Source organism: Dipodomys spectabilis, unplaced genomic scaffold, assembly GCF_019054845.1.
Source record: "Dipodomys spectabilis isolate Male_0828 unplaced genomic scaffold, ASM1905484v1 ptg000179l, whole genome shotgun sequence".
NCBI classification, from domain to species: Eukaryota; Metazoa; Chordata; class Mammalia; order Rodentia; family Heteromyidae; genus Dipodomys; species Dipodomys spectabilis.
The window spans coordinates 8,142,279-8,155,467 of record NW_024870856.1 but is presented as its reverse complement, the minus strand read 5'-3'; the positions used below and the strand labels follow the sequence as shown (position 1 = coordinate 8,155,467).

The following is a 13,189-nucleotide window of genomic DNA, read 5'->3' as shown; positions in this document are numbered from 1 at the left end:
AAGAAATGTCAGCAAAACCTCTTTTCAACTCATTGCTGGGTGCAGTAGGGCATGCTTGCCATCCCAACTTGAGTGGGAGGCTGAAATGAGGGCACCCCAGCTTCCAGACCACCGGGGTAGAAAAGACCAAAAGACTGTCCACAGAGGGAATCTGGACAGGATGGCAGACGCCTCAGAGAGTCTAAAGCAGACTGCTCAGGGTCATGTCTGGAGCAAGAAGAAAGACTGTATCCTAAACATAACCAGTAAGAACAGCCGTTGAAGGTGTGGCTGAGAGGTACAGCACCAGACTAGCCAACAGGAAGCTCTCAGTGCAAGCTCTGATTCTGCCCCCCCCAATAAAAAACACCCCAGAAGGCTCTGCTTGATATGTTCAAGCCCTCAGTTTCTTGCTCCTGATTTCTCTCAATGACTCCTAGGGTCTGACTCTCGTGTGTCTCAGCCGAGGGCAGCCTGTGTTCCCTTTAAGCCTGATTCCCGTCCTTCCCTCGAAGCCTGCCATCTTTTGTGGGTGCATTAGCTATCCTCCCCTGGTGTGTGCTCACCCGGTGAGCGAAGCACAGTGTCCGCCTTCCACCAAACCTGATCCGCGCTCCTGTGACCCCTCCCTGCCCATTTCTTCCTGGTTACTCCAAGGTCAGCCTAAGTGTGGTCACTCAGCAGACATCAATGACGTTTTTGTGTGTCAGAGACCTTATTCTCCTGTGGCAACACAGATTAATAGAGCTCAGACTCTTCCCCAGGGGAGCTCACAAACTAGTGAGCCAGACAGAGTGCAGAAGCTTTGATTACAGAGCTAAAAAAAGATGTCCTTACTCAGGCCACAGGGACCCAGCAGGCTAGGGCTGCTTTCACCTCACCAGACCTTTTGATACCCAGACGAACCTCCACACTGTGTTGTGGCTATCTATCATTAAGTATCAGAGGAGTGGTAACATTCAGAGCATGTGAATAATGCATCGTATGAATCATATATAGGTATATATATATATACACACACACACTTATATATACACACACATGTGTATGTGTTAGAGAATCTATTTTAAAACATAGAAATTATCAAAAGATAAAGTTTGAACGTACATATAATAGATTTTGCAAAGTAATGGTAAGTATAAATTAGTTAAGGGATGTTAAATATAAACTTGTAAATAGAATGAATTCTCATTCATTTGGAAACTTTGGAATTCTCTCCTTCAGGTTAATAACTTTTGTCCCATGGAATTATAAGATACTCTGGGATGAGTCAAAGCAGGCTGCGGCTACCCCTGAGTTACTCTGTGGGTTAGCAGGACTTCCTTGCCTCTGTTACTCTGAGGGCTGCCTGACAAGGCATCAGCCAGCAGCACGCATGCCTCACAGTTCTGGCTGCCAGGAGATCAATGTGTCCACAGGCTTGCTTTTCCTCTTTCTTTGGCCTGTAGCTGGCACTTCTTGGGCCCTCATGTGTTCACCCTTCTGTGCATGCCTGTCTCTTCGTCTTCCCTTCTTACAGGGGACCCCAGTCCTGCTGCGTTAGGGATGTCCCCAGTGACCTCCGGGAATGACCTCTTAGAAGACATTCCCCACTGTGCCATGGTCACATTCGGGAACTGGGTTACGGCTTCACGTAGGGCTGGAGTGAGAGGAGTCCTCCAGGCCCCAGCATTTTCCTCCTGGAGACCTGAAAAGCAATAGCTGGAGGTGGGGGGAGCATTAGCAGAATTTCGGGGAACAAGACATCTGACAGCAGAGGCAGGAAGCCTCAGCCATAATGGTGGGAACCAACCCCGGTAAAAGCCGGCAGGGGGCGGGGCAAAGGCTCTCCTCTCCTGTCTTTCCTGGAGTTCCCATTGGTCAGTCCCTGCTAGAAGCCAGGGGTAAGGTGGTACAGTCCACAGGGATCAACAGACAAAGGCCAGCACTGGGTGACGAGGGCAGACACCCTGAGTGAGCAGCCAGGGCTCAGAGATAGCGCTCATTTTCTAGGGAAAACCGTGCAGGCGTCACAAGCAAGCCAGCATGCCACGTGGCACCTCCACCTGAACACGCTAATAACAGGCTCAGACACAACATGTTCTCCAGATGAGACTTAATTCTTCCAAAACATCTTACGGCCTGCGAGCCTTCCCTTTGGGCTTGGGCACAGATCCGCGATAGAGAGGTGTCTTCCTGTCCGTGTCTCTCACCCAGTCCATGTGGGTTTCCTCTCTTCCAGGAGCCAGATCGGCAGTACATGCACATAGGCACCATGGTGGAGTTCGCGTTCGCCCTGGTGGCAAAACTGGATGCCATCAACAAGCACTCCTTCAATGACTTCAAGCTGCGAGTGGGTACGTGGGGCAAGGTGATCTGGGCTTGGGCATGGAACAGAGAAGGGAGTCCAGGAACTGAGAATGGCCTGTAGGCGCGGTTTTAACTCCATCTGTAGGGTAGCAGGACCGAGTTCCAGGTGGACAGGCTGAGGGATTCCATGAGCCTCTAAGTTCATCTGTGTAAATTTGAGGGGGGGGAATTAGTTCTTTTGGTTGGACCCACATCGTAAGCATGGCCCATTTATCTGGTGAAAGGCGGTTGGAGCTCATTCTCTGTAGCTCATGTGTGTCCAGCCAGAGTCTGGACTTCTTATTTCCTGTGTTACTGATTGAATGTTGTTCCATTATTTCACTGACGTTACTAAGAACCTGCTACTGTAACACATCCAGATTCCAGTGTTCTAACCCCCAAGATCCCTGCCAGACTTGTGTCTCATCTTATCCATAGGGCTCTAGATTTTTTTTTCCAGTCTTAGGGGCAAAAAAAAAAAAAAAAAATAGACTTCCTGATTTCTAATAGTCCGGACAAACTTTGAAGTTGCTTTTGTAGCATGTGTCATGATTACTTGCCTTTTATAACTTCTCATTAAAAAAAGAAGTCGCACACGGCTCCCTGTGATGCGTGCTCAATTGCGTGCAGGCATTCATGACGTGTAAGAACTTCTCTGACAGTCTTAGCGTCTTCTTGGCAACACATTTTGCTTCCTCTGCAAGTCCACATGACACTGGTTCTGTGACAGGTTCCATCTGTATGGTTTTAACGTTCTTATGCTAATGGATTTGAACTTTTTGAAAAAAAGAAATCTAGATATGTAAAGCTAGTTTTTCCTTTGCTGTACATGCAACCTGAACTTTAAAACCCAAGAGGATTTTATGCCTCGCAAATGTGACTCGCTCCTGGTTTTCAGCCCCGGGTGTATGTATGTATATATATATATATTTTTCCTTTGAACACTGCCTGCTCTGTGCACACCATACCCAGGACTGGGCCAAGTACGGAAGGGAGGAGGCTGGGCTGGGGGGGAGGGGCAGGGGGGAGGCCCCCATCCCCAGCATCGTGTCACTTTGGTCCAAAGTACTGAAGATTGTTTTGGCAGCTTAAGAAATGGTGTCATCAAACAGATGTACTAAGTCTAGGTGTGTCAGTCCTTTCCCTGCTGCTCTAACAAATTGCCTGAAGCTGGGTGATCATAAGGAATAAGATGTGCTTGGTTTACCATTGTAGAGGCTTGAAGGGTGGCCCCCCTCACTCGAGACGGTGGAACTCACTGAGTCTAAGGTGCCTGGCTGCGTGGTCACCTGGACAGGCCGGAAACCAGAAAGAACTGGAAGGGTTGGGCCTGCTCTTCTGTAAGGGCCCCCTCTCAAGGGAACTCAGTCTAAGAGTTGCCTTCATTGACCCCTCCCAGGGGCTGCACCCCCAGTGACTTGATGAGCTTGCACTGAGACACACCTCTTAATGATTCCACACCTTAAACCTCGCCACACCAAGGAGGACCCAGATTGGACACCTGAACCTTTGGAGCACATATCCAGTCTTCTCTTAATAGAAGCTTATTGCATGGCAGAGCGACCTCTGTCATCATACCCAGATGGGCCCAAGATGGCCCTGCGCCACCCCCAGCACAGGCCCAGGACAACTCTTCAGCAGCCACAAATATTTTTCTTATCCAGATCCTGATTTTCTAAGTGAATGTGTGCAGTGGTGGACGACTTTCTTCCATTGTGTTGGCTGGCACGCCTACTTTGTCCCGATCATTTTATAATTGCTATCCCTGTTCTCAGCCTGCTTACCAGTCCTGTAGACGGTTCTCCTGAATACCTAACCCAGTGTTTCACTTGACCACAAATCACATACACTCTCGTACTGAGTGGAGAGGCCCACGGCCAGGCGTCACCAGCCTGGGCTCTCCTCCACCTCTGGAGCCGCTGTCTGAGCTGGAGTCAGCAACCACTGTTAGGAGAGCTGCTGGATGAGGAGACAGTCCCAGGCTGTGCCCAGCCCCGACTCCTGGGCACTCTGACCCATGTGACCTAGCTGCAGTGCATTAATTGTTCTGTCCCAGGAAGAGGTGAATTTTATTGAGCACTCCACACAAGCAAAGCAGAATGTCCTTCGCACCTCTCTTGCGTCTAGTAAGCTGGTATAGAATAATATTTAGGCCACTGCTAAAATCTGTGGAATAATGATAATAGTAAAATGAATCTCTCAGGAATGCCCCTTTAATCAGCACAGCTGAGCTGATGCGGGCCTGGGCCCAGGGGAAATGGAGGGGAAGGGTCACTGGATCTCCGTTCCTTGGTTTCTACAACCCTCTTTGTATTGTGTGCTTAAACTGTGTTCCCAGGAGGAGAATTTAGCACCCACTCCCGAATGGGGCTACATACAAATTCAGGCATCCCTGCATGTAGACGTTGACCTGACTTTTAAAGCTTTGTCCCCCATGCCAAGGGCCCTCTTTACATGCCAACCCGTGTCGCAGCATGGGTTTTTATGATTACAGTTATTGAGAGCAACCATTTAGTGGTGGCTTGAGATGTCCCACAATCTGGAGGAATAACACAAAAATCCCACATAAATCAAGATTCCAAGAACTCTACCATGCCTTAGAGCAAGGACTAGACCAGCTAGAACAATGAGCAGTAACTTTAGAGCCCCGAAGCTTCTAGAAACTATACACAATGCATGTGGGACAGGAGAGCCCAGCTTCAAGGGGGAAACGGTCTCGACAGCAGAAACCAGCAGACATTCCAGAGCTAGAGATCATGCTGCACGCTACCGCCTCGTGGAAGACCAGCTCCTCAGCCTTAACTGCCGGTCATGTCCTCAAGTGAAAAACATCCCCAAACTTGAATTCTATCAAATTCTTTTCTTTTAGGTGCCAGTACTGGCTGGGGCTTGAACTCAGAGTCTGGGCACTGTTCTTTAGCTTTTTCACTCAGACTGGTGCTCTACCACTTGAGCAGCAGCTCCACTTTGGCTTTTTGGTGGTTAATTGGTGATAAGAGCCTCATAGGTTTCCTGTCCCAGCTGGCTTTGAATTACAGTCCTTTTATCTTAGCCTCTTGAGTAGCTAGAATTCCAGGCTTGAGCCATCCACTTCTGGCTTGTCAACTCTTTACACTAACAGTAGTGTAAACTTGGAGAATCCACTGCAAAGCAGTTTAGAAGTGGGTATTACCACCACCATATTCTTCTTGAGCTCCATTAACTGTCCAAAGAGATTGCATCAAAACAACAAGATGTAAGTGGGAAAAAGCCATGTGTGTGTACCAGAAGCTGGTGGTGGAGACGGTTCCAGTTGTAGGAACATAGACCTGGAGCTGCCCGTGGCTTTGTGACAGCCCTCCCTCTGATTCCTCACCTGGAATGCAGGGGTAACAGCCGCGTGACCCACATCATCATCAGGATGTCCTGTCAGTTAGATGACACCAAGATGATGTACAGAAGCCAAAAGCGCTGCTCGTGTGGTTAAGGACGTTGGCATTGTGCTTGTCATTGTGGCAAAACGTTGGAGCCAACCCAAAAGTCCAACCATAGCAAAACAGTAGATAGAGGGCCATAGGTCTACTCCACTCGCCATTTAGAGTTCAATTTTATTTAGAAGTTGGTGTTATCTATGAAATCACTGGAACCCACCTACCTAAGCTTTTATAGTGACCTACAAAACAGTTGTTTTAACTTTTACCTTTTAAAAGCATACCAGTTTTCTGCTATTAGAGAAAGATAGGTAAACAGGAGTCTAGATCATTCTAGAAGGAAAATAAATGAACAGACTTAAACATTGTGGCCATGCAGAGAGGCCCAAGCTGGAGGGATTTTCTGGGCTTTAGAGTGTCCTGCATTGGGTGGATGTGTTCTTAGCAAGGATTGAAGAATGGCCTGGTGACAGTTTAGTCTTTAGGACAGTTGCTGCAGCCCAGGTCTTGATACCAGCTGTGCTGTGTCGCAGGTATTAACCACGGACCTGTGATTGCCGGCGTCATCGGTGCCCAGAAGCCGCAGTATGATATCTGGGGCAACACTGTCAACGTGGCCAGCAGGATGGACAGCACCGGAGTCCTGGACAAAATCCAGGTAAGTCCCTCTGGGTCACCTCAGCCAGGCCTGGCCTCTTACCAACCCTCACTGCAGGGAATAATCACAGTGGTCATCATCAATTTCATGTTAAGCACAAACTTTGTAATTCACTTACACCTTTTGATTGGGGGAAACGTCAGTTTCTGCAGTAACTCAAAATAGCAACAACAACCAAACTTTAATAATAACCAAGTTATTGCACTTGAGCAAACAGATCTCCCAACCCCCCAATCACCTGTATGCAGGACCATGTGACAGCTCCAGCAGGAAGCACACGGCCTCACTCTCCTCCCCTAGCCCTTTTCCTGCCCCTGCACCTGGGAAAGGGTTTACCTGGCACAGAAACTGGGAGCAGAAAGCACGTAGCCCTTGCTCACCCCAGTGCCACTTCCCTGAGAAGGGGAGGAACTGGACCAGAACAGTGGGGGGAGAGAGAAACATAAGGTTGACTTAAAATTGTTTCAACCTCCCATGAGATTTGAAGAGACAAGACCTGAAAGTTCTAGGATCTGTTCAAGGAGAAAAGGGGGAAGAACTAACCAATGAGATAGAACTGCAGCTGGAGAAAAATAAAATGATGTCACGTTAATATTCCCTTGGCTCCTTAAGTCAGTTTCCACCATGGTGAAAACAACTGTAATTACAAGAGAACTTATCCCATTCCAGGAGAGAGAAGTGGCTACAATTGCTAAAACGATCATAGGAAAAATCTGTTGCAGGAAGCGTGCTGAAACTCCGCCGTGCAGCAGGAGGGCAGTGAGCGGTGTGGGTGAGAGGGAGAGCCAGGAGGAGAGGGGAGGCTGGCAGAGGCTGGAGACCTAGTTTCCTAGTTTGTGTGGTAGAATGCCAACCAAGCAAGCAAGCTGAGCAAGCCACAAGCCCTGAGTTCAAACCCCCAGATCAGTGCACACACGTGTGCACACACACATACATGTACACACACACACACACACACGAGAAGCCACTGGTAATGAGGAAATGCAGTGGGATGAAAATTCCCAGGTTCTCCCGGCTGAGCTTGACACTCTTGCTTCCCAGGCCCTGAGGGCACAAAGACCTCCAGACTCTTCATGAACCTAGCTACCCAGGACCCAGGCTAAGGGATGGTTGGGCAATTCTGGCCCATGGGGTTTGACCCCCCCCCCAAGGCCCCGCTGGTGTTGCTGAGGGCCTGTGGTGGCTAGGCCTCCTGGCACTGCAGCTGTACAGCCCGCATGGACCCCCTGCCCCTCACCGTGCACTCTGGTTGGGGGTGGGGGAGGCGTTAGACAGGTCTTTGCCTGTGGGAAGTGAAGGATGTCTGCAGGCTGTGCGTGTGCTGAGCTCAGCAGCTGGGCCTTTTCCTGACGGTGGTGCTTACTGCAGCTCCGGCGGCCTTTCCTTTCTGTGTATGCGCAAGAGCAGCGTGTGTGTGACGCCAGGGAGATTGGACAGCCGTGCCAAGACCATTGCAAAGCTGCTCCCTGGCCTGAGAAACACTTTTTGTTGAAAGCATTCTACCCCCATGTGCCTTCTAGCTCCAAAGCCCAAAGAACCACGGAGGAGCCTCCTCCCATTGCCCGGGCGGGCTTCCCCAGGCCTGCTAATGTCTGGACACAGGGCCTGGTGGCTTCAGGGTGCTTCTACCTCCATCTGTGTGCCGCTGTCTTCCCTTCCGCCAGCCCTGTCTCAGCTCCTCAGCTGAGAAGACTGGCTTCTTGCTGTTGGCATGGCCTTTGCCCAGTCCTGCCGTTTCCCCCCTTCCCAGGAAGGGTCCGTGCTAGAAGCAGAAGTGTTTTATACCACCACCGCATCGTCCACAGCCCCCAGCTCTGCCAGCCCTGTGTCAGGCCTGCCATCCGCCCGCCCAAGGCGGCAGAGCACCACAGACCCCCACGACAGCCGCGCTCTGATGCCTCTTGTGAGTGCAAACCCCTTCTCCCGTGTGCTTCTCACTTGGTTCAAAGCAGTGTTCGCAGGGCTCTCTGAGAAACCGAGTCCTTCCCTTTCTGCCCAAGACCCACAGACTTCCAGGGGAAGGCTGGGTGTGGGCGGGGACTCCTGAGCCTCTGTCGCCTGGGCCGCCTAAGACCACACGTGTGCCCCTCACCCACTGCTGGAGGGAGTGTCATTCACAGAACGCTCTGCCAACACTCACGCAGAGGGGCTTGGATCCTGCTCGTGGCTCCCTCACTGCACGTGGCAGCTGGGGCAGCTCAAGGCTTGTGCAAAGGGGTCCTAGCAGCTCAGCGTGGTCCTAGCCTTTCCCCAAGGAAGCTGCTTCACTGGGAAGCGAGTGTCCGACTATGTGGTCCCCGGGCCTCAGCCCAGGCAGGACATGAGGAGATGCGCCCTCTGTTGGCATCTGTTAGCAGTGCAGGAGAATGAGTGAACCTTGAAGACCAGACAGAGGTTTGAGCTTATGCCCACTGCTAGGGTAAACCCACTAGATCACGATCACAAGTGACTTATACATGAAAGTCAAGGCAATAAATCTGTTGATTCTGTGCTTCTCGGGGAATTTCCTAAAAATTCTATTATTAGTAACATTTAGTGGCCTGAAATGACATTGACCATTTGTGAATTTCATCCAAAATCCTAGCACCTCAATCTTACTTAGATTTACATTCTTTCTTGCACATCTCTTCTATGAGAATATAATCCCAGGAGGGTAACATAATAACTTGGATCCAGATTAAATACTAGTCTATTTTCTCGTGCACGCTGCCTTTTCTTAGCCATGGAAATTACTTGATTTTTTTTGTTTTGTTTTAAATTGTTACCAGATTTTTGCTACGTCAGTACTGAACTAAACATCATTGTCCCTTAAAAAATGTTCAGGGGGCTGGGAACATAGGGCTCAGTGTTAGAGTGCTTGCCTTGCATGCATGAGGCCCTGGGTTCAAATCCACATAAGCAGAAAAAGCCAGAAGTGGTGCCGTGGCTCAAGTGGTAGAGCGCTAGCTTTGAGCTGAAGAGCTGAGGGACAGCTCCCAGGCCACACGACACACACACACACACACACACACACACACACACACACACACACACACACACACACACACACACACACACACACACACACACACACACACACACACACACACACACACACACACACACACACACCAAAACATGCAGTTCTAGTAGGATGCTCTTTCTTTCTGTTCATTTCTCAGGAGTGGCATTCTGGGTCTTGGAGCATGGAGCTGTGGAACTCTTTAGCCTTGTACTCAGGTGGGTGGCACTGACTTAGGCTCTGAGCCATTCTCCGTCTGTTCACCTGGCCTGCAGGTCACCGAGGAGACGAGCCTCATCCTACAGACCCTGGGCTACACGTGTACGTGTCGCGGAATCATCAACGTGAAAGGCAAGGGCGATCTGAAGACGTACTTCGTAAACACAGAAATGTCCCGGTCCCTTTCCCAGAGCAACGTGGCCTCCTGAGGAACTTCCGGCTTTGGGCTGGAAGAGAGTCCTTTCTGCAAGGGCCTCCCGCGCTCTGACTGCGACCTCTGTCCCTTGTTTCAATGTGTGTGCCGTCTGATCCTCTGGACCTTCGAGGACTCGTTCCCCTGACCCGGTGGCATCCCGGTTGGTGTCTGACATGTGCCTAGATTGTCTGCCACTTGCACTGTGCTTACTCCTAAGCAAAAGGAGAAAAGGAACGCTCAGAGAAAAAAAGCATTCAAAGAACTGGCAAGGAGGAGCGAGGTGAAGCAAACACAAATTCTTAAGGCAATAAAACCGGGGGGTGTGTATATTATCTCCGGGTGCATGTTCTTTTCTGGAAAATATGATAGCTCGCCAAAAGCATCCACTAGTCTGATATCTAAACACACAGTGTTTGTGACTAAGTTGGTTCTGTCGCCACACATGGAGTCTCTGTTCACCCACCACCCTCGTGTCTCGTGCCAGTGCTCACCCAGGGGCCCCCGCCGGCCCTGCGGCTCGTCACCTGTCTGGGCTGCGCCTCCTGACGGTGGCCGCTCAGCCGTCCACCCCCAGAAGTCATCCTCACAGCCTAGAACCCGTTTTCTACCAAACTCGTCTCATGGTCTGACGCCATTTGTCTTTTGTAAGGTTAATTCATTAAAAGTTTTATGTACTTTGGTTTGTAGTGCCTGTGGCTTCGATTCTCCTTCCTGCTGTCTCCCGTGCTTTGCTCTGGCCTTCTCCCCACTGGCAACAGTTATTTCTGAGGTTGAGATTGTCCTGAGTGATTCAAATTGGCACCGATTTGTGCTGCGGATAGTTAGGACCCTGCTCCCTGGAAGGAGATGTGTGCATGTGTGCGACGTTCAGTGCGCCTCCTGGGCTGCTTTTAATTTTGCCGTCTCTTGAGAATATTTTCAGGGGAAAAATAGTTTAACAGTAAAACTTCTGTACCCGCTACAGAACTCCTTCTGTCCACTCAGCCCTTGTGGACAGGGATGCTTTGTGGAAGCGCACAGGCCCAAACCCCAGGAGGACCATTTGGAGCCTGCTATTTGAGGCTGGCAGCTCAACAATTTGAGCTAACAGAGAGAAGCTGCTGCCCGCCGTGCTGAGAACGGAACACATGCGCAGCCCATGGTGACGCGCTGCGCAGCCCATGGTGACGCGCTGCGGTGATGCGCTGCACAGCCCATGGTGACGCGCTGCACAGCCCATGGTGACGCGCTGCACAGCCCATGGTGACGCGCTGCGCAGCCCATGGTGACACGCTGCACAGCCCATGGTGACACGCTGCGCAGCCCATGGTGACGCGCTGCGGTGACGCGCTGCCCAGCCCATGGTGACGCGCTGCGGTGACGCGCTGCCCAGCCCATGGTGACGCGCTGCCCAGCCCATGGTGACACGCTGCGCAGCCCATGGTGACGAGCTGCGCAGCCCATGGTGACGCGCTGCCCAGCCCATGGTGACACGCTGCGGTGACGCGCTGCCCAGCCCATGGTGACGCGCTGCCCAGCCCATGGTGACGTGCTGCGCAGCCCATGGTGACGCGCTGCGGTGACGCGCTGCCCAGCCCATGGTGACGCGCTGCCCAGCCCATGGTGACATGCTGCGGTGACGCGCTGCCCAGCCCATGGTGACGCGCTGCGGTGACGCGCTGCACAGCCCATGGTGACACGCTGCGGTGACGCGCTGCCCAGCCCATGGTGACGCGCTGCGCAGCCCATGGTGACGCGCTGCGCAGCCCATGGTGACGCGCTGCGGTGACGCGCTGCGCAGCCCATGGTGACGCGCTGCGCAGCCCATGGTGACGCGCTTGCCGAGAGAGAAGACCTGGGAGTTTCTCTCATACATTTTCAAAAGTTTTGAGGTTTTCTTCTTCCCCCTCCCCTTCTTTTTCCCTCCTTCCCCCTTCCTTCTCTTTCTTCCTTCCTTCCATTCATCCTTCCTTCCTTCTTTCCTTCCCTTCCTCCCTTTCTCTCCCTTTCTTTCCTTCCTTCCTCCTCCTTTCTTTTTCCTTCTTCCTTCCTTCCTTCTCTTTCTTCCTTTTCTTTTTCTTTCTCTTCCTTCCTTCCTTCTCTTTCTTTTTCTTCCTTCCTTCCTTCCTTCCTTCTTTCTTCCTTCTCTTTCTCCCTTCCTTCTCTTTCTCCCTTCCTTCTCTTTCTTTCTTTCTTTTCTTTCCTTCTTTCCTTTTTTCCTTCTTTCTCTTTCTTTCTTTGGTAGGGCTTGAACTCAGGGCCTGGGCACTGTCCCTGATCTGATTCATTCAAGGCTGGGACTGGAGCACTGGAACCACACCTCCACTTTCAGCTTTCTATTGGTTAATTGGAAATGATATTTTTGTGGACTTTCCTGCCCAGGCTGGCTTTGAACCATGATCCTCAGATCTCAGCCTCCTGAGTAGCTGGGATTATAGGCATGAGCCACCAGCACCTGGCTTTTCCTTTTAATGTAAAGATATGATGCTTTGCCAAACGGTGCACATAGAGCAATTATGCATATCACATGGTTTCAGGAAAACCTCAAATAACCTCAGGGCCGGCATCTGACCCAGGCTGAGAGCCCAGATGAGCTTTCAAAAAGTTCATTAATGGAAAGTCAGACATAAAACTTAAGTCTGGAGTTTGACCCCGGTTCAGATTTTTACTAGCTGTGAGACTTGGAACCCATCTCTAATCCCTCTTAGGAGCATTTTCCTCCCTGAGAGCTCATGGTATCGGGTTGTGATTAACTGAGTTGATGGCTGTAGAGAGCTGGGCAGGGTCCTGCCTTGCGCCGGCCAGGGTGTTCTCAGCACACACGGCTCGGGGCCGGAACAGTCCTTTATTACCAAAGTGGGGATATGGCAGACTTTTTCAATTTTCTGCCTCAGGAAAATTGTGATCCTGTAATCACAACTCCAGAAAGGTGATTGAAGCAAAATTGCTAAAAGGACATTTCTCTTCCCTCCAACTGAAACCTGGGCTGGGAGGCCCTCAGACTCACTCAAAGATGAGCAGCAGAAGCGTCAGGTGGTTCCTACATCCTCTGGCCTCACATCCTAAATGCCAGGTCACGTTAGGTCCCCGGCCTCTGCAGACCACAGCTGGTGTTTCCCCGTGTTCTCTCAAATTCTGTCCTCGTAGAGGCGATGAACATGGATCTGTGGTGAAAAGAACCCAAAAGGAGCTCTCCACCACCGTTCTGACCAATCCGTAGAATTGGAGATGATTGACTTCATTGTCAGCATCCACCTGGCAAAGCTCTGGGCACGTAAGACGCTCACTCTCCAGGTGAGAGCCCAGCCAGCAGTGTTGTCATCGCCTGGAAGCTTGTCCTGGGGCCCAAACGTGGACCACAGAAGCAGGAAGCCTCCCCTCGCCCCTGCACTCCCTCGTTTTAGGGAACAGACTCACAG

At 51.0% G+C, this 13,189-nt stretch overlaps 1 protein-coding gene across 1 annotated transcript in view; it reads left to right on the top strand.

Annotated features, from left to right (window-relative positions):
• Adcy2 (adenylate cyclase 2) overlaps positions 1-10,337 on the top strand; it is a 338,643-nt gene extending 328,306 nt beyond the window's left edge. The window contains exons 23-25 of the mRNA XM_042695213.1: positions 2,201-2,315; positions 6,251-6,375; positions 9,652-10,337. Of these exons, the coding sequence (XP_042551147.1) occupies positions 2,201-2,315; positions 6,251-6,375; positions 9,652-9,804 (393 nt within the window). The 3' untranslated portion in view covers positions 9,805-10,337. The remainder of the gene's footprint in view (positions 1-2,200; positions 2,316-6,250; positions 6,376-9,651) is intronic.
• The last annotated feature ends 2,852 nt before the right edge of the window (positions 10,338-13,189 follow it).